The sequence below is a fragment of the Rhododendron vialii genome, chromosome 1a (genome assembly GCF_030253575.1).
Source record: "Rhododendron vialii isolate Sample 1 chromosome 1a, ASM3025357v1".
In the NCBI taxonomy this organism is placed as follows: Eukaryota; Viridiplantae; Streptophyta; class Magnoliopsida; order Ericales; family Ericaceae; genus Rhododendron; species Rhododendron vialii.
In genome coordinates, this window is record NC_080557.1 from 19,653,504 (window position 1) to 19,674,847 (window position 21,344).

Below are 21,344 nucleotides of genomic sequence, written 5' to 3' on the forward strand. Positions count from 1 at the left end.
AGAAAAATCTACGGGGGTGTTTGGCAATTGAATTTTCGGATTTTTGGATTCTCATTTTCAGATTTTGATTGTTTGGCAACTGAAGTTGAGAATGAATTTTGGGAGAATAGATTTTCAAATTTTGGGTTTAGAAGCCAAAAACCAGAATCTGGGTTGGACGAGTTTTTCGGATTCTCATTTTCAGATTTTGAGTTTCTATTACAAACATACCCATAACACTCCCTTCATGTTACTAGATTTGCCCCTCCCTCCTTATCCACTTCCTTCTCATCTGCTCACCACACATCCGACACCCAGAGAAGAGAGAGAGACCAGAGAGGAGAAACGAGAACCACTTCACAACAAAACAAGCTCGGAGAAAGGGTCGTGGTCGTACACGATGTGTTGCCGGAGCAAATCTACACCACCTCTCATCAACTTTTTGTACCCAATCTTCAGGTATTCTTCTTCTTCTTCGGCTTGAAATTATTGAAGAGGTTAGGGTTTCAGTGGATGTTTCTGCATCGGTTATCTGTGTGTAGGTTGTTATAGATCTGTTAGATTAGAGCAAGTGAGAGAGAGATTTGACAAGGGTTTTATTTTTCCAACTTAGGGTTTACGGTACTGGATAATGTTTGCAGTTTTTTTTTTTAAATTCAACCCTGCGTTCAGTTCTTAAAAAAAAAAATTCTATAGTAATTATTTTGTACTAATCTGTAGTAATATACCTATTTGTCAAAAGGCAAATGTCATCTAGCAGTGTTATTACCGAGCGGAGAGTGAGACCAAGAAAGGGGTTACCAACACCCCCAAACTTCTTTATAAGCCAAGAGATTGTTATTGTGGGACAAGGGCTGAAATTAAGGTTGTTGAAAAGAGTGAGAAGTCGAAATGAGAATTGTATTTTATATGTCGTAAGGAGAGGGCAGCTCAGTGTGGGTTCTTTGACTGGTGCCTCCCTGTGGAATGGACAAACAGTAGTAAAATTGGCAGTTGGGGATCGACTGAATATACCAATGTCTGTGCTACCAAGGTGATTGATGATGTTGTAGCACTTGATAAAGAGGTTATGATCATTCGACAACAATTGGAGTATTCAAAGATGTTGACAAAGGTTTTGGCCATATGCCTCGTTATCGCGATGGGGGTCATCGTGTTCAAATGAAGATGGGAGATGTTGTTAAATTCATATTATAGTATGGCTAATGTGTTAGCCAAGTACTGATGCCCATGTTATTTTGTAATTTCCCAACTTTTTGTCATTATTATGTTGTATTGGGAATTGGCAAGATGTAGCAGAAACTTATTGTAGTTTTAATTTAATTCGGAGTATAAATGCTGGCTTGTTTAGTCGTACTTATTACCTACGTGTTGAACCTGAGTACCATTTTCCTTACCTGGAATTGTGTTAAGGCAATTATTTGCGATGATGGTATGAATGTTGTCTACCTACAATACTATGATGAAATAGTAGATGAAAGAAGTAAAACACGTGTACAGATATGTAATATTCACATAGGTTGCTTCCGATAGAACTTCCCTTTGTGATTGGTGGTCATTGAAGGAATCATTTGGTGTTGTACCTTTCGATTCATGGACAGTTGTGCTTTCTTTTTATTCAAAACATATAATTTTGTTTATCCACTACTGTAGACATGTCTTCCACTCAAACGTCTTCGAGAGGAAAAAAAGTGGCAACTGCAGCTACGAAAGTAGTTTGGGATGCACAGTCCAAAGAGTGCTTCATCCAAGCATGTGTAGAAGAGTTGGGAGGTGCTGGGTACAAAGAAGGAACCCAACTTACCAAGGTTGGGTGGGCCAATGTTCTTAAGAAATATAATGAACAAAGGGGAAAAGATTATGACAGAAGCCAACTGAAGAATCAATAGGGTGTTCTGAAAAAGGAGTGGCAGCTATGGCAACACTTGGTTTTAGGTGAAAGCGGACTAAGTAGGGATCCAGACACGGGTGCTATTACAGCATCAGAGGAGTGGTGGGATCTCAAGCTGATGGTATTCCTTCCTCCCAATTTCTTTCAAGCACTGTATTGTGCCTTCTGAATTTGTTTTTCTTTGTACAAAATATAGAGGTTATTTTTAAATCATTTCCCTAAATGATATGTATATTTGCAGCGCCATCCTGAGTGCATCAAGTTCAGGGAAAAGCCTTTGCCACTTGAGGAGGAAATGCGCATCCTTTTTGGTACCAACACAACTATTGGTGAGCATATGCACACACCTAGTTTAGGCTCAATTCCAGCTGCCCCGAAAAAGCGTACTATAAATTTGGAGGTGGACGACATTGATGCATTGTTGGATAATGATGCTGAGATTCAAGAGTTGGTGCACCCACTGGAAGATGTCTCCAAAAAGAGGCGTGTTGATGGATCGACTACGAAGAAAGGCAAAGGCAAACAGGGTACCATGGGCTCAAGACTTGAAGCTTGCATGCAACAAATCTGCGACTCAACTGATAGTGCAAGTTCTCCCTCCTCCGTCCACTGTTCTGCCCCTAACATTCCAACGATAAAAGAATGCAGTGAGAAGCTATTGCTACTCCTTGAGTTTGACACAGATCCAACATTGTGGGCAAAAGCCCATAACCTTTAGAGATGCTAGGACCCGAACGCTTTTCATGACTTGCCAGGATGAAATTTGGAGGTACCACTTCATAACCCAAGAATTGCAAAGGGTGGAAACAACAGAGTTGCAGAAAATGGGTGGTGGCAATTGGTTCAACAATCGGTAAGTTTATGGCTGGCGACATCAGTTCATGTCTTGCCCTCTTTCAAGTGCTGTTTACTAGACTTACGTGTTTTAATTGTGTGGTTTTCGATGAGACTTTAACTAGACTTGTATGACTGTGTTTGCAACACTTTTTCCTGTTTTTCTGCACTTTAATTTGGTGGTGAAGTTTGTGTTTCAGTAGTGAATAATTTTGTTGGTGTTACTGATAGTAGTACTTTGAGATTGATGGTTCCTTGTGTCTGGTGAAGACTAATGGTAGTATTTGGATCTAATTTTGTTGGTGTTATTGATGCTTGTATTTGGAGTTATTGGTTAATTTTTGTGGTTCCATGCATAGCAGAAAAAATGTTGCCATGAGTTTGAGGGAGTTTTAGCAAGCTTGACAGAAGTTGAATGATTTGTGGCTCAGATTCATATTGGTTAAATGCCTTTTTGGATGTGAAATTATGTTTATCCACTACTGTATAGTGCATTTGGTTGTTTAAACATGAGGTTCCTTGTTTTTTCATTCTTTAGAGAGTAAGGTTTATGGGCAGTTCCTTGCCCGAATTTGCATCTATGGGGTGTGTTCATACATTATTGGGTTTTTTCATCAATCAAAAGGAGGCCAATAATTCAAATCTTACCTGCTTTCAAGAGGCCAATAATGCACTTCACGAGTCATTGTAGTTTCTGAATTCCTAGCTTTCCTGACACTTTGGCTGTATATTTGATGTTAGGCAAATGAGGAGGACAATAATGCATAAAGAACAAGTTACATTTATGGGAAAAGCCCAATAATGCATGAAGTAGCTCCAAATGTGAATAGTGATTTTAACTTCCCCAAAAAATTTGGTCTTGCCAATACTTTTGCAGGTTTGTTGGCAAGGGGGGTTTGCTTTACAAAACAATACCCAAGAATGTGTATAAATACCCATACACTTGGCTGTGTTTTTTAACATGAAACAAAGCTCCACTTGCAACAAAACCACCCATATTCTACCACTATGCATGTTTACCCCTACAAATCCGTATGACAAATTATGAAAATCAGGATGATTACGATCATGATAATTACGATGAAGAAAATTGGGACAGCGATGATCCGTATGGCGGAGATTCATACGATGGAGATCCGTACGATACCGAGGAAGGGTCGAGTGATCCTAGGCCTCGTCGGGCAAATGCAAAAATGAGACAAGCTGCTGTTGGGATATGTAACATCCACCATGATACGCACATGTGCAAGGAACCGTGCCGTACCTCCGCCTTAACTGGTTAAGCTTGGGTCACCGAGCTGGAATAGGGAAACCCAAAGCGTATGTATCAATCATTTATATGAGTAAGATGAATTTCTTTTCATTTGTTTACCAACTTGAGCATAATTATGGGTTGCAAGTATCCGAGCGAATCTTGGTTGCTGAGCAAGTAGCTATCTTTCTCTGGATTATGGGCCAACGAGCTAATAATAGAAATGCCCAAGAACGTTTTCAACATTCGGGGGAGACTATATCAAGGCAGTTCCATAATGTGCTAAACGCCCTCAATGCCATGGCTATCAATTGGGTTAGACCATGGCCTCAACAAGGAGTGCATAGCAAAATAGCTAACAATCCAAGATATTATCCACATTTCAAGGTATTTTTTGTAATTGATTTATTCGTTTTACGAGTATCCAACCAATTTGTTGCCTTGGAGCTTTTAACCAATCAATTTTCTATATGTAGGACTGCAGTGGGGCTATCGATGACACTCACGTAAAAGCCCACCCAACTAGGGGCGACCCCAAACAGAAATGGATTGGTCGTAAAGGATATCCAACACAAAACATTATGGCTGCATGTGACTTTGATATGTGCTTCACTTTTGTCTTATCGGGATGGGAAGAAAGTGTGCACGACACAAGAATTTTTTTTGATTGCATAAGGAATCCTGCGTTAAATTTTCCAACACCACAAGGAGGTTAGTCCTGCGATTTCTCCTTAACTTGTATTACACCCTAATTGTACTAAAATTTTACAACTAACGTATTGCATAATCACTACAGATCAATTTTATTTGGTAGATGCCGGGTACCCAAACACTCCTGGTTATCTAGCACCATACAAAGGTTGTAGATATCACCCTTCTGAATGGCGTGACGGAGGCACACCAAGGACCAACTTTGAAAGGTTTAACAAAATACACTCCTCTCTTCGGTGCACCATTGAAAGACCATATGGCGTTTGGAAAGCTCGTTGGCCTCTGATTTGTGACATGCTTGTTGGCTTCACAATGACAACACAAGTAGCTCTTGTATCCGCAACGATGGCGATTCATAATTTTATAAGAAGGAACAACTTTTCTGACATTCCTTTTGGTTTCTATGATAGACGACCAACTTTCTTGCCTTCAGATCGAGAAGTAGAAACCACAGCACCTAACGGCAACCATGGAAGTAGGGTCCAACGTGATAATCGTAACATGGACATTGTAAGGGCATCTATGCGAGATTTCATGATGGAAAACAATATACGTTAGGTCACCTCGACAGTTTGGAGGTTGTGTAATGTTGTTGAACTTGTGTGTTTGTTTTTTTCGCTGTGTTTTTTTTTTTCATTCTGCTTGTAGGCATGGTTTGTGTGTTTTTTTTTTTTGGCTTCGGATTGTACTTTAATTTGTTTTGTAATATTTATAAGTGTTTGTGTTTGTTTTATTATTCTTTATATTTATGTTATGTGTTTGTCGTTAAATTAAAGTGTTACTTGTAACATTGGTCTTATTATTTTAAATCTAAAATACTAAATAAAAATACCGATTGTCTTCCTTAAATTTAAAAAAAAGGAAAAAAAATTACATATCAAAAATAATTATTTTAACACAATAATATAACGGCCAAAGGCAAACAGCGGATCTGAAAAACACAAAAACAAAAAAAAAGGCAAAACCAAAACATTACTTTAGAATAATAATAGACTTCAATAAATAGCCCACAAAAACTATTCAATAATAAAGTAAAAAAAAATGAACAAAAAAATGCAAGTGACACCTGTTATAAGAAGACAAAGGGCAATACGGTAAAAATGCAACCCATAATTCATTCTCAACAATCACCTACCAAACACTACTACAATTTCAAAATACATTCTGCACAAATCTCTCAAACACTCTATCATACCCAAAATACATTCTGGCCATAATTCAAAAAGCCAAAAAGCTAAAAATGAAAAGCCAAAAGATAGGTTCCCAAAACACCCGTTTATAGGTTTGTGCAATTTCAAAAATGTTGATAGGTATAGAATCATGTCTATTAGGTCTAGATAAGAAAACTAGCCCTGATAAAATTATATCAGCATACCCAATTTCCATGGCATAACCGTATCGTGCATATTTCTTGGGCCAGATTTGTTCTCTAAATTAAAGCATTAATGGTATAGCCTAGGGGTGTAAACGGGTCCAGCGGGTCGGGTATGGACCGCAACCCGAACCCGACTCGACTATGTCGGGGTAAGGAAAATTTAGGCCTACAATCGAACCGACCGATGGTATAGACCCGTCCGAGAGCCCGATTTTTTTTACTTCGGGTCGGGTTGGTCGGTTTAGCCTTTAAGTTGGTCGGGTCGGGTCCGACCCCCGTGGGTAAGGAACGCACAGACCCGAAGTTCGAACTGAAACTCATTTTTTTAACAGAACCCAACTCATACCTGACCGAAGCACCTGTTCGGAGCCGCCCGAGACCCTTTGAGTCGGGTCGGGTCAGGTTGGTCGGGTTGCGGGTTTTTTGCACACCCCTAGTATAGCTATAGCCTAATAAAAAGTCCATTACTCAGTGTCCTAGAGAGGCTTTTTGGGTTATGAGGAAACGGCTGAAGCTACAATCTACCTGTCAAAGCTGGATTAAACACATCATTGGCAATGGTGAGGATACCTTCCTTTGGACGAATAATTGGCACCCCTTAGGTGTCTTATATCAGAGGTTTGGGGAGGCTGTGGTGACAAATAGAGGTCTTGCCTTACATGCTAAGGTGTCCTCTATTATAGGTCAAGGTGGATGGAATTGGCCAAGGCAAAGGAACAGAGCTGTGTTGAACATCATACAGAATACTTCTGATACTTTTTTGCCTTCCATCTCTAAGTGTGATAAGGTTGTCTGGACCTTAACTGCTGACAGTTCTTTCTCTGTAAAATCTGCTTGGGAGGCATGTAGACATCGGTCTCCTATCCAACCTTGGCATCCCTTGGTACAGTTCAATCAAGGTGTGCCACGGTGGAGCTTTATTGAGTGGCTTGCTATCCTGGGCAGGCTGTTCATGTAACGACCTGGGATTTTGACCCAAATTTTTTAAAAGTTAAATATTATATTGAATTATTTATACTGTTAAATTAAACCAATCTCCCCATTGTTCTTAAAATTTTCGACAGAGGAGGGAGAGTGAATTTTTATCCATTTTTAACTTTGTATGTATATGGGATAATATTGCATTTATTACCCTTACACCTCATCAATGCTATCCTTGGTGGGAAAGAAAAATCAATTTTATCTCATTCAAATAGGCTAGCCTTGGTTGGCAAGAAAGAGAGAGAGAAGAGGGGGACGGAGGAGATAAGGTCACATGGGTTTCTTACACACAAACATCATCTCATCATAGGTAGCTAGTGTATGCCTAGAAAAAGAGACAGAGTCCAGACAACTGGGATAGGATTAGCTCATCAAACCTCACCATGTGATCCCATCCTTAGCATCCTATTTATATAGCCATAATGTACCTACATGCATGTATTTATGAGAGAGAGAGAGGGAGAGAAAATTACCGAAAGAGATAGAGATGGGATTTGTATAGATTTCTCCTACCCAACATTTATTACCCCATGTCACCCTAGTGTGTAGCTTTATGAGCTTTAGAGAGAGAGATTAGCTGAGAGGGGGAGATTAGCTGAGAGAGAGAGAGAGAGAGGGGGGTTCCATTGGCCTATAAATACCAAGGTCACTTCTCCATTTTACTCACACCTTTCTTCCCTTCTTCGATTCTTAACCATTTTTCTTGAAGTTTATCAGAGAGAGAGAGAGTGAGTGAGTTCGGCAAAGTGAGGAAGGGGAGAAGGAAAAAAATTTAGTTTTAGGACCACCACAAGACCGAATGGTCTTAGTTCCTAACTCTAAGAATTTTATAAGTTGTTTTGATTCTAGAAAAAGAATTTCTTTTCTTTCAAACGAACCCAATGAGCCGTCACTCTGTTCGCCACCCATACCGACGTACCGTACCCGACTACCGCCAAGAAGAACGGTAGAAATCTCATATCTGCTCACCTAAGTATAATGTTGATGCGTTATATGATTAAATATTGAAATTAGAATTTGAATGGCCTGTATCGCATGTTAAAATTTATATCGATCGCGAGGTAGGAATCTCCTATATAATTACCTAAATATATGGCCGTTATGATTTTCGTATAAATGTTGAAAATGGGCTTACCATAGTTGCGTCAAAAAAATAATACTAATAGTATATTTCCTGGAATTCAGAAATGATTTAAACTGTTGTATGAGGGAAATGTAATTAGGTGCACTGTTACTTTTTTTTTTTTTAAGTCTTAGCAAAGCATGATGTGAATTAATGTAGTTACTGGAACTGGAGGTTAAGAGTTAGTCGCACGTTAATTTATCTTCTTAGTGGAGTAGGATTAACAATGACATGGTAGAATTGTTTACTCTTATACTTTGTGCCGTACAGTAAGTTTGAATGATAATGTGAACACGAGAAAATGATGCATGTGTACGAGACACAAGAAATGAGAAATGATTATGAAAAGAAATGAGAAACTAAAATGTGAAAAGATTAATAATTGTATGAGCATGAGAGCCCGATGGAATCTGAAAGAATGGTTAGCGGAATCATGGCTCGGGTGTGCGTGTGTGAGCATGAGAGTCCGATGGAATATGAAATGGTTAGTGTAGTGGGCCGAAATATCCGAAGGTTCAAAAGGACCAAAGAGATGATGTCACTACAGACTTACGGTTCAGTTGTCTCAGTTCATCTATAAGTCAATACGCATCCTGATGTTTCACATCACATATTTACTAAATGATAAGTGTACCTTTGAGCGTCTTGCCGAGCATCTTAAGAATAACTGAACGCTTGATACTAATTTCATTCAGGAAGTACCTCTATCGCTCGGAGAAGTCTTTTCATTCGGTAAATCTTCTACTGTTCGGTTGACGCTGTTTACACTCGGAAAGACTTTTAGTATCCAGTTATGTGTTTGCTCGGTATTTCGTTTGGTAACCACCTTTGTGGAATCTTCTAGAAGATTCTAATAATATGTGGGTTGTCATCTCTGATAATCGGAATGACATCTCTGATTGATGTGACTTGTCTGATACTAACAAACGCGACTCTGCAATCTCCAAGAAGCGGCATTCATTAAATGCTTCTAACAGGTGACATCACCCGAACGAGGCAAGGCACGTGGGCTGCAGGACCAGCCTGTGCAGCACTCTATATCTTTGCCTATAAATAGAAGAGTGCCCCTTAGAGGATATCTCTCTGATTTTTCCCCTGAGTTACTCTTTTCTCTCACCTAGCAAATTTCTTACCAAACTTCTTTCTTCTCCACTTACTGACTTGTTTGTCGGAGCTTCTTCCTGGAGGAACTCCCCCCCTCCGGTTTTGCAGGTACACGAAGATCAACTTGGCACCTCCACAGTCCATCAAGGAGAGAAAAGGGTTCAAGAAGATCACGATGAAATCAGCCCCCCACAATTGGCGACTCTGCTGGGGAAGATAGTGTTCTTCATACTTCTTCCTAGCAAAGAGTGGAACTGATTTCCACACCTGATCTTACCCTTTCTTCTCCCTCTTTCTTCAAACTCCAAACACATGGCCCATCGTCTTCCACCTCCAGGTCCAGAAAACTTCACCCTCAGGCTTGCAGGGTATGGATCTCTTAATATCGAACCCAATCAAACTACGAGGACTGCTCCACCAGTCTTTCGACAACTTTTGTTCCTTCAAATCGAGTTAGATATCACCCTGACGGAGTAAAACGCCAGGCGGCAGTTATAGCCATGCTCCAACAACGACTAGAGGATCGGGATGGTGGCGTGGTTGCCACACCAACCTGCGTCCATCATGCCGAACCAAGTCACCCGAAGAAAATCCATAAACAAAGCAGGAGATCACGCCCTGCGCAAACAACCGAGTTAGCAACTTCCGAGCGTCGAATCGTTTTCGAATGTCTCGAACGAGATCTAAGACCTCAGGCAACAAGCTCCCTTCCGCGCCTCGCAAGCCTCATCCGAGCTGAGAGCTCGAGGTCCTCTGCTACAAGTTCGATAGCTGGTACCAACAAAGCGGGCGTATTAGGCCGAACGCATCATACCCCACGACGAGATGAGGAATCAAGAAAAGAGAAGCAGCCCATGAACTTGAATAACCTACCTCGGCGCATCCATACGGGAGAATATCCCGAGCGATCCGAGCAATCCAATTTTGAACGTCATCGTGAAAGACGACATTCGGTCAATTCTCAAGATCGCTGCCGAACGACAAGTAGGGATGGACGTTCTGAGCCTGGCAATACGCTTGTTTTGTAGGATCAATTCACGGGCCTCCCGACCATGTATGAGCCCATTGATGAAGGCGCCATGCCTCATCATGCTCGTTTGCCAGGCTCTAAAAGAGAAGCCCCAGAACCCTCGGGAGGAGAAAGTCAGCGGCGTCGGGAATGGATTGAACATTCTCGACACCATCACCGAGAACACAGAAGGGTCCTCGAACCACGTATTGTAATTCCACCACAAGTCACTCAACCAAATCCCATTCCTGAAGATAATTCGAAGCTCGGGAAAGCTATGGCTTCCCCCCTTCGTCGACGCAATTCAACAGGAAAGACCCTCTGAACGATTCACCATGCCGAAACTCAAGCGTTATGAAGCAAAGGAGGACGCAGTCACTTCCGACAAACAATGAGCCTCCACAATTTCTCTGACGCGCTCATGTGCAAGATTTTTCCCCTTACGTTAAGCGAGCCAATCATGCTTTGGTACAATCAGCTGAAGCCCAAGTCTATCACATGTTTCAACGAGCTGGAATTGGAGTTCACCAAATGATTTGTAACAAGCAACATCTAGCCAAAGACATTGTTTATGCTGGTGAACATGAGAAGGGCAGCGGGGGAGACTCTTCGGCTTTATACCAAGCGGTATTGGGAGGTGTACAATCTGATCCTAGATTGTGATCAAGGGGTCACAGCCGAGTCGTTCATGAATGGACTGGATCCTGCTTCTGCGATGTTCCGAGATCTCTCCCGAAACCCACCGAAGACAATGGGGGAGTTGATGGTAATCATTGAAAAAGATTGCATCCACGAAGAGGCAATCGCCGAATGCAACATTCCAAAGGTTCCCGAGTCTTCCAAGGCACCAGCGGCAGCCAAGAAACAGGTGGCCAACGTAGGGCAAAGCCGAAGCTCGAACAATAATAATCAAGGACCAAACAAACAAGGCAATAAGAACTGACCACCACAGCACCCTCAACAGCAGCAACCATGGCAATAAGCAAAGCGGGAGCCACGACTCGACGAATATGTGGCCAAACATACGGCCTTCACGGAGCCTATCTATAAACTCCTAAGCATCATCGGTCAACTTTCGTTCTTCGTTTGGCCGACGGGGTTCATGGGAACTGCAGACAGCGGCCCTGGGATGTGTACATTTCATAAGGAGCGAGGTCATTACACTACACAATGCAAACCATTCAAATGGTATCTGGAAGAGCTTGCCGCGGCAGGGCATCTTAATCCATGGATTGACGTTCGAAGGAACCCGCTTCCCCCACCTCCACCGGTCATAGGCAACATCATAGGCGTAATACAGGGGCTTATATCCGAAGGAAAGACAGCCAAGCTCCGCTCTGAAATCGATAGAGCCATTGTCGCTTTGTCTGTTTGTAATATCGGCACTTCGGCGAAGCGGAAATGGGAAGATCCGAGCCTCAACAGCCCTATAACTTTTACGTCCGAAGACCTAAAAGGAGTCCAACTGTCTCATATGGATGCCCTCGTTGTTACCATTACTATTGATAAGTCAATGGTTCAAAGGGTGTTGGTCGATCAGAGAAGTTCGATTGACGTAATATTCTATTCGACCTTCAAGAACCTTAGACTTTCTCCCGTTCAACTTCGGATAGCAACTACTCCGCTCGTTAGTTTTACAGGTGCCCCGGTTTGGCCGCTCGGCCTGATCACTCTACCCGTGCGAGCCAGTTCACGAGTGATAGAAGTAGAGTTTGTGGTGCTTTCCTCTCCTAGCCCCCACAACATCATACTTGGTCGTGCCTGGTTGCATGGTGATGTGAAATTTTAATGTACTCGCAAGCGCACGAATCGTACCGAAGTATAGTAATGCAAGAGCGAGTTCGAACCCACAGGGACTTGGGTGATTTTTTGTAGGAAAACTTAATAAGCTTAAATCGATTAGCCCTAACCTAGTTGACAAAATTGTGATTGATTTTTAAACTAAAAGTAAAAAGTAAAAACAATAAACTAAATTATCAAATATGAGAAAATTAAAGCTTCTTTTTAACCAAAGGAGAAAATACTAAGGTTTCGGAATCCACACCCATTAACTCGTATCATTATATATTCATGATCATTGACTTTACCCAAAATTTCTTCATGATAATCTGAAAGCTAATTCTGTTACCATGGAAAGTATTATTGTGAAAGTTCATTAAAAAGTCTAATGTTTGTTCCTCTCCGCTCGCAAGTATAAAACCGAATCATTAATTGTATCCGCTTTTAACAAATCACAATAAATATCCAGTTTTATAGTTAACAATGAAAATCTAGCGTTCAATGTTAAAGACAATTCTAAATCATGAGAAAAACATGATTGAACTCATATCCAAAATTTATCCCTAACAGTTGATTTGGAGTAAGAACAATTTAATCAAAATCAAACCAAATAATCGGGTAAAATCAAATCTCATGAACATATAAACAATAGTCATTAATAGGGCTTCATCCTCAACCCTAGTTTAAGAGTTTAGCCGCTCATAGAGTCAAGACACATAATCGTATAATAAAAGAACTCCATTGAACTAAAGCTTACAAAGATTAGAAATTATTCCTAGCTTTCTTCCTTCTCCGCTGCTGCGTGGTTGTATCAGCTCGAGATGGTCTTGTGCGTGGTAAAGTGATCTTTTTGGCCAAAATCTATTGGCCTTCTTAAATAGACATTGCCGAGAATTCATTAGGTAAGAATTCTCCTTTCCTAAATTCCTAGCCATTAGGATTTCTTTCTTTGTAAACTAAAGACAATCTTTATTTCTAGTTGACCAAGATTTCGAATAGTTCCCATTGATTGCCTTGCCGTAATAAGCTTGGACCCAACACTTGAATTTATTTTGATCACAGGCTTTGCATTGAATCTAACGGCAAAAATGTGAGTTGTTATCATCTTTTCCTGCAAATTGAATAATTCATTGTTAAAGACAAATAAGACAATAATATAGTAAATTATGCGCAATTAAGGGCTAACAACATGTGATATTGGGGCCTTTAAGTGTCAATATTTTGTGCTCATCAAATACCCCCAAACCTACATTTTGCTAGTCCACGAGCAAAAGAAATAAAATTAAGACAAAGAAAAAGAACAATAATAACTAATCCTTTTTCAGAGGAGTCCGATTGCATTTAGCATATGCAACAAGCCTTTAAACCCCTAGGTTGCCCTAGTGGACGAGTTATAGTCTCGTGAGGGTTTGCCGTGAATATACCCACAAAATTCTTAAGAAGATGACACTCGATTAGAATTCCAAAACATAGTCTATGTCCTCTTAAAGTAACTAGCGTGAGAATAACACAAGTTAGAGGCAAGATATTTCATCCATTAACAAAGTTAAACACGTGAACATTCTAATCCGAATTAGCACAAAAACTGTTCCTCCCACATATATCTGGATAGAAAGAAATCACAAGGCATGCGTGTAAAGTGAAAAGTCGCACAAAGATGTTCATTAACCTCGAAAACAATACACACACCTTCAATGCCTCAATACTCATCAAAATGCTTATATCAAATTATAGCCCCTCCCCTTTATTCATTTATTTTTTCTTTCTTTTCTTTTTCTTTTTTTTTTCTTGCTATATTTTTTTCTTGTGGTCGTGTAATACCTTGGTCCCTTAAGCTTTCTAATTGACCCTTGTAGCGAGTTTTAGGCCAGTGACACCCAAACCAGATGGCTTTAAGGCACTAGATGTAGAGAACACCCCAACGGACTTAATCACTCGAGTCAAAAAGGCTACAAACCCAAGCTAACCACACATGACAATCGCAGAACTCTCCACCGTTTGACGCGAACACTCACTGCTTACTGAGACAAGAGGCCCGGTTACTAAGTGAAAAGCTCGAAAAAGCATGCACTTTATTCTTTTTCTTTTTGTTTTTTTTTTTCTCTTAGGAGAATGGGACATTAAGCATTTCAATAAGACATTTGACTCATATTGAGGCATCAAGAATATATGTATGGCACTCGAGGTCAATTTCAACTCTAAGTGTGTTAGTGCTTGTGCAAAGGCATGTACACAAGTGATTAATCGCTATCCAAACATAGGTGATACGAACCAACTAAGTGCCTCTCTTCAATACATGTGTTCACAAGTTTAACTAAACCAATGAATTCATATCAAGACTCCAACTTGGGCAACAATCAAACTAGCACTAATTGAAAACCAATAGACAAGTCGGAAATCATAATCAAGTATCCAAAATCTTGTTTTTTTTTTTTTTAATTTTTTTTAATTTTTACTTCTTTTATTTTCAAAATGTTTTTAAAAGATTACAAAAATGATATACTATGGTGTCTATGCATAGAACAGACATAAATAATAGGTGAACCTTCCCCCAAACCTAAATGTGACAGTGTCCTCAATGTCATGAATGCAAGCGCTTACAAAATAGACTGTAACATAAAAGTGAGAGAGGATAGGATACACCTGATAAGCGCGATAAGACTGAACTAGTTATGTGACTCCTGCAAAAGAAATTATGGGAACACAAGAAAAGAAAAGAATGCCTACAAATATTGAATGAGACAAATAAAAATAAAATAAAATAAAAATAAAAGATGAGAAAATACTAATCTCATCGAGTAATGTACAGTAGCATACAAAGATCACCAGTTTTGGGCAGACTAAATGGTTAATCCTGATAAACAGGATCCTCCAAAAGGATTTCCTCTACTTCTGGGGTTTTCAATTCTATAAACGGTTTCAACCGCTGCCCGTTCACTTTATTCACGGAACCATCTTTAGGATTCTCAATTTCAACTGCCCCATGCGGATAGCTTGTACGAACGATAAAAGGGCCGGACCATCGAGAACGAAGTTTGCCTGGGAATAAATGCAAACGAAAATTATAAAGAAGGACTTTTTGACCAGAAGTGAAAGATTTTCTTAAAATATTTTGATCATGGACCCTTTTCATACGGTCCTTGTACGATTTGGCACAGTCGTAAGCATCATCCCGAATTTCCTCTAGCTCAAGAAGTTGAAGCTTTCTGCGAACACCAGCCTTGTCAAGATCAAAATTGAGTTTTTTGGTAGCCCAATATGCCTTGTGTTCTAGTTTTACAGGTAAGTGACATGCCTTGCCATAGACAAGTCGGTAAGGAGACATTCCAATGGGAGTTTTAAATGCCGTACGGTAAGCCCATAATGCGTCATTAATGCGTAAAGACCAATCTTTCCGATTAGGGTTCACTGTTTTTTCAAGTATATTTTTAATCTCCCTATTAGATATCTCAACTTGACCACTGGTCTGGGGGTGATAAGCAGTTGCAACTTTATGCGTTATGATATATTTTTTCATTAAATGCTCAAATACTCGATTGCAAAAATGCTTACCGCCATCACTAATAATAGCACGTGGTGTCCCAAAACGAGCAAACACATTATCTTTCAAAAACTGGACCACCACTTTGTGATCATTAGTTTTACATGCAATGGCTTCAACCCACTTAGAAACATAATCAACAGCGACAAGGATATATAAATTACCAAAGGAATTAGGAAATGGACCCATAAAATCAATGCCCCATACATCGAATATTTCTACAATCAGAATTGGGTTAAGAGGCATCATATTTCTCCTTGTAATACGACCTAACTTTTGACAATGCTCACAAGCTATACAGTATGCATGCGAATCTTGAAAAATAGAAGGCCAATAAAATCCACACTGCAAAATTTTTGCAGCTGTCTTTTTAGCACTAAAATGGCCTCCACATGCATAATCATGACAAAAAGAAATGACACTTCGTTGGTCACTTTCAGGAATGCACCTTCTAATAATCTGATCTGGGCAATATTTAAACAAGTATGGATCATCCCAAAAGAAGTACTTAACCTTGGATAAAAATTTAGATTTATCATGTTTGGGCCAATGCAAAGGTATCTCTCCAGTTACAAGATAATTTACAATATCTGCAAACCAAGGTGAAGATAATTGAGACACATGCATCAGTTGTTCATCAGGAAAAGTTTCAGAGATGGGCAATGAATCCTCGGTGAACTCTACAATTAATCTAGACAGATGGTCAGCTACCACATTCTCATAGCCTTTTTTATCTCGAATCTCAATGTCAAATTCTTGCAGTAACAAAATCCATCGAATTAATCTAGATTTAGAATCTTTTTTAGACAACAGATACTTCAATGCGGCATGATCCGAATAGACTACGACCTTAGAACCCAATAAATAAGCTCTAAACTTATCAAGTGCAAAAACAACTGCTAGTAACTCCTTTTCTGTAGTGGAATAGTTTAATTGTGCATCATTTAACGTCTTACTAGCATAATAAATTACATGAGGGAGCTTATCGACACGTTGTCCTAAAACAGCGCCTACCGCATAATCAGAGGCATCACACATAATTTCAAAAGGGACATTCCAATCGGGTGGTCGAATTATAGGGGCGGAGGTCAACTGACTTTTAATCTCTCAAAAGCAAGAAGGCACTCCTTGTTGAACACAAACGGGGCATCTTTGGCCAACAAATTACATAAAGGTTTAGCAATTTTACTAAAATCTTTAATGAACCTCCTATAAAAGCCCGCATGACCCAAAAATGATCTAATCTCCTTTACAGTACGTGGGGGTGGAAGGTTAGATATCAAATCAATTTTAGCTTTATCCACTTCAATACCTTTATGCGAGATGATATGCCCTGATACAATTCCTTGCTTAACCATAAAGTGACATTTTTCCCAATTAAGCACAAGACTTTTTTCTTTACATCGCACTAACACTAGGGTCAAATGGTGTAAGCATTCATCAAAAGAAGATCCAAAAACTGAAAAATCATCCATAAACACTTCCAAAAAGCGTTCTACCATGTCAGAAAAAATACTAACCATGCATCGCTGAAAAGTGGCTGGTGCATTGCATAGTCCAAATGGCATACGGTGGTAGGCAAAAGTACCATAAGGGCATGTGAACGTAGTCTTTTCTTGGTCTTCCGGTGCAATGGGAATTTGATTATAACCAGAATAACCATCGAGAAAGCAATAATACTCATGTCCTGCTAGCCTTTCTAACATTTGGTCAATAAATGGTAAAGGAAAATGATCTTTTCGTGTCATGGAATTTAATTTTCGATAGTCTATACAAACACGCCATCCTGTTTGAACACGAGTGGGAACTAATTCATTATCTTCATTTTTTACTACTGTCACACCCGATTTCTTAGGAACAACTTGAACAGGACTCACCCAACTGCTATCAGATATTGGATAAATAACGCTAGCATCTAAAAGCTTAAGAATTTCCGCTCTAACTACTTCTTGCATTGCAGGATTTAGACGCCTTTGTGGCTCACGTGAAGTTTTAGCATTTTCCTCTAAATGGATTCTATGCATGACCAATGAAGGACTAACTCCCTTGATATCATTTATGGACCACCCTATTGCTTCCTTGTGCTCTTTTAGGACATTCAACAATTTTTGATATTGTGTATCATCTAAATCAGAAGCTATGATTACTAGTAAAGACTCACAAAGGCCAAGGAATTTGTATTTGAGAGTGTTTGGCAAAGGTTTGAGTTCTAACTTAGGTGGCTCCACTATAGATGGAAGTGCTGGTGATGTAGACAGTGAAAGAGGGTTCACTTTTGGTTGCCATTCATCGATGCTCATTAATGGGGCATTGTCTAATAATGCATTAACCTGCTCAATTGATTCATCTATGTCAAATTCACACCCAAAATGTGCTAGGCAAGCTTCTAAGGGATCCTCATAACTTGACTGAACAAAAGTATTTTCAACCAAAGTGTCTATCATACAAACTGCACTAACCTCATCTTCATCTAGTGGTTGCTTGCTTGTATTAAAAATATTTAGCTCGACAGTCATATTACCAAATGATAATTTCATCACGCCATTTCTACAATTGATTAAAGCATTAGATGTGGCCAAGAAGGGACGCCCTAAAATAACAGGAATTTGCCCATTAGAGTTTTGGACAGGCTGAGTGTCAAGGACTATGAAGTCCACAGGAAAATAGAATTTGTCAACCTTAATTAGAACATCCTCAATGACTCCTCTAGGAATTTTGACAGATCTATCAGCTAATTGGAGTGTTACTTGTGTGGGTTTTAACTCTCCTAACCCTAATTGTGAGTACACTGAGTAAGGTAATAAATTGACACTCGCCCCCAAGTCTAACAAAGCCTGATCAATATGATGGTTACCTATAACGCAAGAAATTGTTGGACAACCAGGGTCTTTGTATTTTATTGGAATTTTGCATTGGATAATGGAGCTAACCTGTTTAGTTAAAAACGCCTTCTTTGGAACATTTGTCTTTCTTTTTATAGTGACTAGATCTTTCAAAAATTTAGCGTACGAGGGCACTTGTTGAATGGCATCTAAAAATGGAATATTGATTTGTACTTGCTTAAACACTTCTAGAATGTCTCCAAATTGTGTGCCTTTCTTAGGAGCTACTAGTCTATGAGGATAAGGAGCTTGAGGGACAAAGTTCCTAATTGGTGGCTCTATTACAAGTGGTGGAGAAATAGACTCTTGAACTTTAGTAGGATCAACATGATTTTCTTCTTTTTCAGCTTCAACTAATTCCTCTGTTGGCATACTAACTTTATTATCAACTTCTTTCCCGGATCTAAGGGTAATGATTGATTGAACATGGTGTTGCTCTTTTGAAGGAGTAGAGGTGGTGCCTATAGAAAACTGCCCTTTTGGATTCACTAGAGTTTGACTCGGAAACTTCCCTTTCTCTCTCTCTGCAAGTTGACTAGCTAATTGACCCATTTGATTTTCAAGTTTAGCAATGGCTTGAGCGTGCAAGTGAGTTGAATTTTCAATTTTAGCATCATTTTTTTCAATTTTAGCCATGATTGCTTTAAGGGTGTCCTCTAAGGATGATTGTTGCTGTGGTGCAACAGATTGGAAGTTCGGTTGAGACACGGGAGTTGGAGCATAAAAAGGTTGAGATTGAGTAGGATATGACTGTGTAGGAGGACGAAAACCTGGGGGAGATTGATTTTGTGAATGGAATGGTTGCCCACCTATATTTGTAGAAGGTTGGTTCTGACGCCATGAAAAGTTTGGATGATTTCGCCAATTTTGGTTGTATGTTTTCGAAAAAGGACTAGCAAATGATTTTCCATAATTATTGAGCGCGTTCGCTTGTTCAACATAGCTGTCAGAGTATCCAATAATGGAAGGACATGTTTGTGTTGTATGCACATGACTACTGCAAAGGGAACACACCTCACTTTGAACTTGATTGGCTGACTCCATAGTTTTACTTAAAACTAATGCCTCAACCTTTCAAGTAAGATTATCTAACTTTACTCTCACATCTGAATCCTCTTTCACTTCATATACTCCCCCTCTTTTAGATATAGAAGATTGTTTGTCTCTATGAGAAGTAAAATCCCACTGTTGAGAGCTCTCAGACAAATTTTCAAGAAATTCATACGCTGCATCGCCCCTAAGATTTAGAAAACCACCCCCATTCATTGACTCAAGCATGTTGCGGTTAGACTGAGTTAAACCGTTATAAAAAAATTGAACTAGTCTCCATGTTTCAAAACCATGAGGGGGGCACTTTAAAATAAGATCTTTAAATCTCTCCCAACTCTCATAAAATTTTTCATGTTCTTGACAAAAATCAGTAATCTCCCTCCTTAGAGTAGTTGTTCTTGACATTGAAAAGAATTTTGAAAGAAACTTTTTAACGAGGATGTCCCATGAAGTGATTGAGCCAGAGGGTAGAGAATTTAACCATGCCTTTGCTTTATCTTTCAGTGAGAAGGGAAAAAGGCGCAATTTAACAGACTCAGAAAAATTTTGAAACCTAAAGGTAGCACAAATTTCAAGAAAGTCTTTAACATGCATGTATGGATCCTCTCGTTCAATCCCATGAAATTGAGGAAGAAGTTGTATTGTGTGATGTTTCAGCTCAAAATGTGTCGCATTTGTCGTGGGTAACACAATACAAGAAGGAGGATTTGTGGTTACAGGTGAGAACAACTCTCTTAAAGGTTTTGTATCTTCTGCAACTTCCGCCATTTTTAATTGAGTATGTTCCACTCTTTGAATGTTTAAGCTGTGTCTAAAGGTTCTCTCAATTTCTGGATCAAGAGGTATTAATTCTAACTTTTCGAACGACAACCAAACATAAACTTTCGAATGAAAGCAAATAAGAGGAATAAACTGAAAAATAAAAATGAAAATGCAACAGAACTAAATGATTTTTTATTTTTTATTTTTTTTGACACAACAAAAGATCGAAGTTAAGCTAAAATGAATTAAAGAAAAAGAAACAATGCAATTATCAGTAAACAGATTATGCGAAACGGAACCCCTTTTTTTTTTTTATTACTGTTAATTACAATGCAGTAAGTGACTTACTAACTTGAAGGAAATTCCGTCGTTCGGAAAAGCAGATGAAAGACAGCTGTGACTAACACGAGACAGAAAACACTAAAACAATTAGTTATAAAAGCAATTACTACTAACTAATCACAGATGCACGTAATGAAGTGAATTTTTTTCAAATATCTAAAAAGTAAAATCCTAACTAAACTAGTAGAAGGGAAAAATCAATTCAAATTTTTAGATTTTCAACAAAAAACAATTAAGTTCCCCGGCAACGGCGCCAAAAACTTGATGTGAAATTTTAATGTACTCGCAAGCGCACGAATCGTACCGAAGTATAGTAATGCAAGAGCGAGGTCGAACCCACAGGGACTTGGGTGATTTTTTGTAGGAAAACTTAATAAGCTTAAATCGATTAGCCCTAACCTAGTTGACAAAATTGTGATTGATTTTTAAACTAAAAGTAAAAAGTAAAAACAATAAACTAAATTATCAAATATGAGAAAATTAAAGCTTCTTTTTAACCAAAGGAGAAAATACTAAGGTTTCGGAATCCACACCCATTAACTCGTATCATTATATATTCATGATCATTGACTTTACCCAAAATTTCTTCATGATAATCTGAAAGCTAATTCTGTTACCATGGAAAGTATCATTGTGAAAGTTCATTAAAAAGTCTAATGTTTGTTCCTCTCCGCTCGCAAGTATAAAACCGAATCATTAATTGTATCCGCTTTTAACAAATCACAATAA

General features: G+C 39.1%; 3 protein-coding genes, 1 long non-coding RNA gene and 1 other non-coding gene across 5 annotated transcripts; all 5 read left to right on the forward strand.

Annotated features, from left to right (window-relative positions):
• Positions 1-1,654: 1,654 nt before the first annotated feature.
• LOC131318952 (uncharacterized) lies at positions 1,655-2,884 on the forward strand. The gene is made up of 2 exons (XM_058349014.1): positions 1,655-1,991; positions 2,112-2,884. Exons 1-2 carry the CDS (start codon positions 1,989-1,991, stop codon positions 2,586-2,588), a joined length of 480 nt encoding a protein of 159 aa, XP_058204997.1. The 5' UTR covers positions 1,655-1,988; the 3' UTR covers positions 2,589-2,884.
• Positions 2,885-3,847: 963 nt separating this feature from the next.
• Positions 3,848-5,225, forward strand: LOC131329211 (uncharacterized). The gene is made up of 2 exons (XM_058362299.1): positions 3,848-4,667; positions 4,753-5,225. The coding sequence occupies exons 1-2, from the start codon at positions 4,538-4,540 to the stop codon at positions 5,223-5,225; spliced, it is 603 nt and encodes a 200-aa protein (XP_058218282.1). The 5' UTR covers positions 3,848-4,537.
• A 6,136-nt stretch (positions 5,226-11,361) lies between these two features.
• Positions 11,362-12,048, forward strand: LOC131329220 (uncharacterized). Its single transcript, XM_058362310.1, has one exon. It carries the CDS (start codon positions 11,362-11,364, stop codon positions 12,046-12,048), a length of 687 nt encoding a protein of 228 aa, XP_058218293.1.
• Positions 12,049-19,162: 7,114 nt separating this feature from the next.
• On the forward strand, positions 19,163-20,272 carry LOC131318954 (uncharacterized). Its single transcript, XR_009197840.1, has 3 exons — positions 19,163-19,285; positions 20,020-20,070; positions 20,169-20,272. It is a non-coding gene; the product is annotated as an uncharacterized LOC131318954 (long non-coding RNA).
• Positions 19,798-19,901, forward strand: LOC131308964 (small nucleolar RNA R71). Its single transcript, XR_009194643.1, has one exon. It is a non-coding gene; the product is annotated as a small nucleolar RNA R71 (small nucleolar RNA).
• Positions 20,273-21,344: the final 1,072 nt, after the last annotated feature.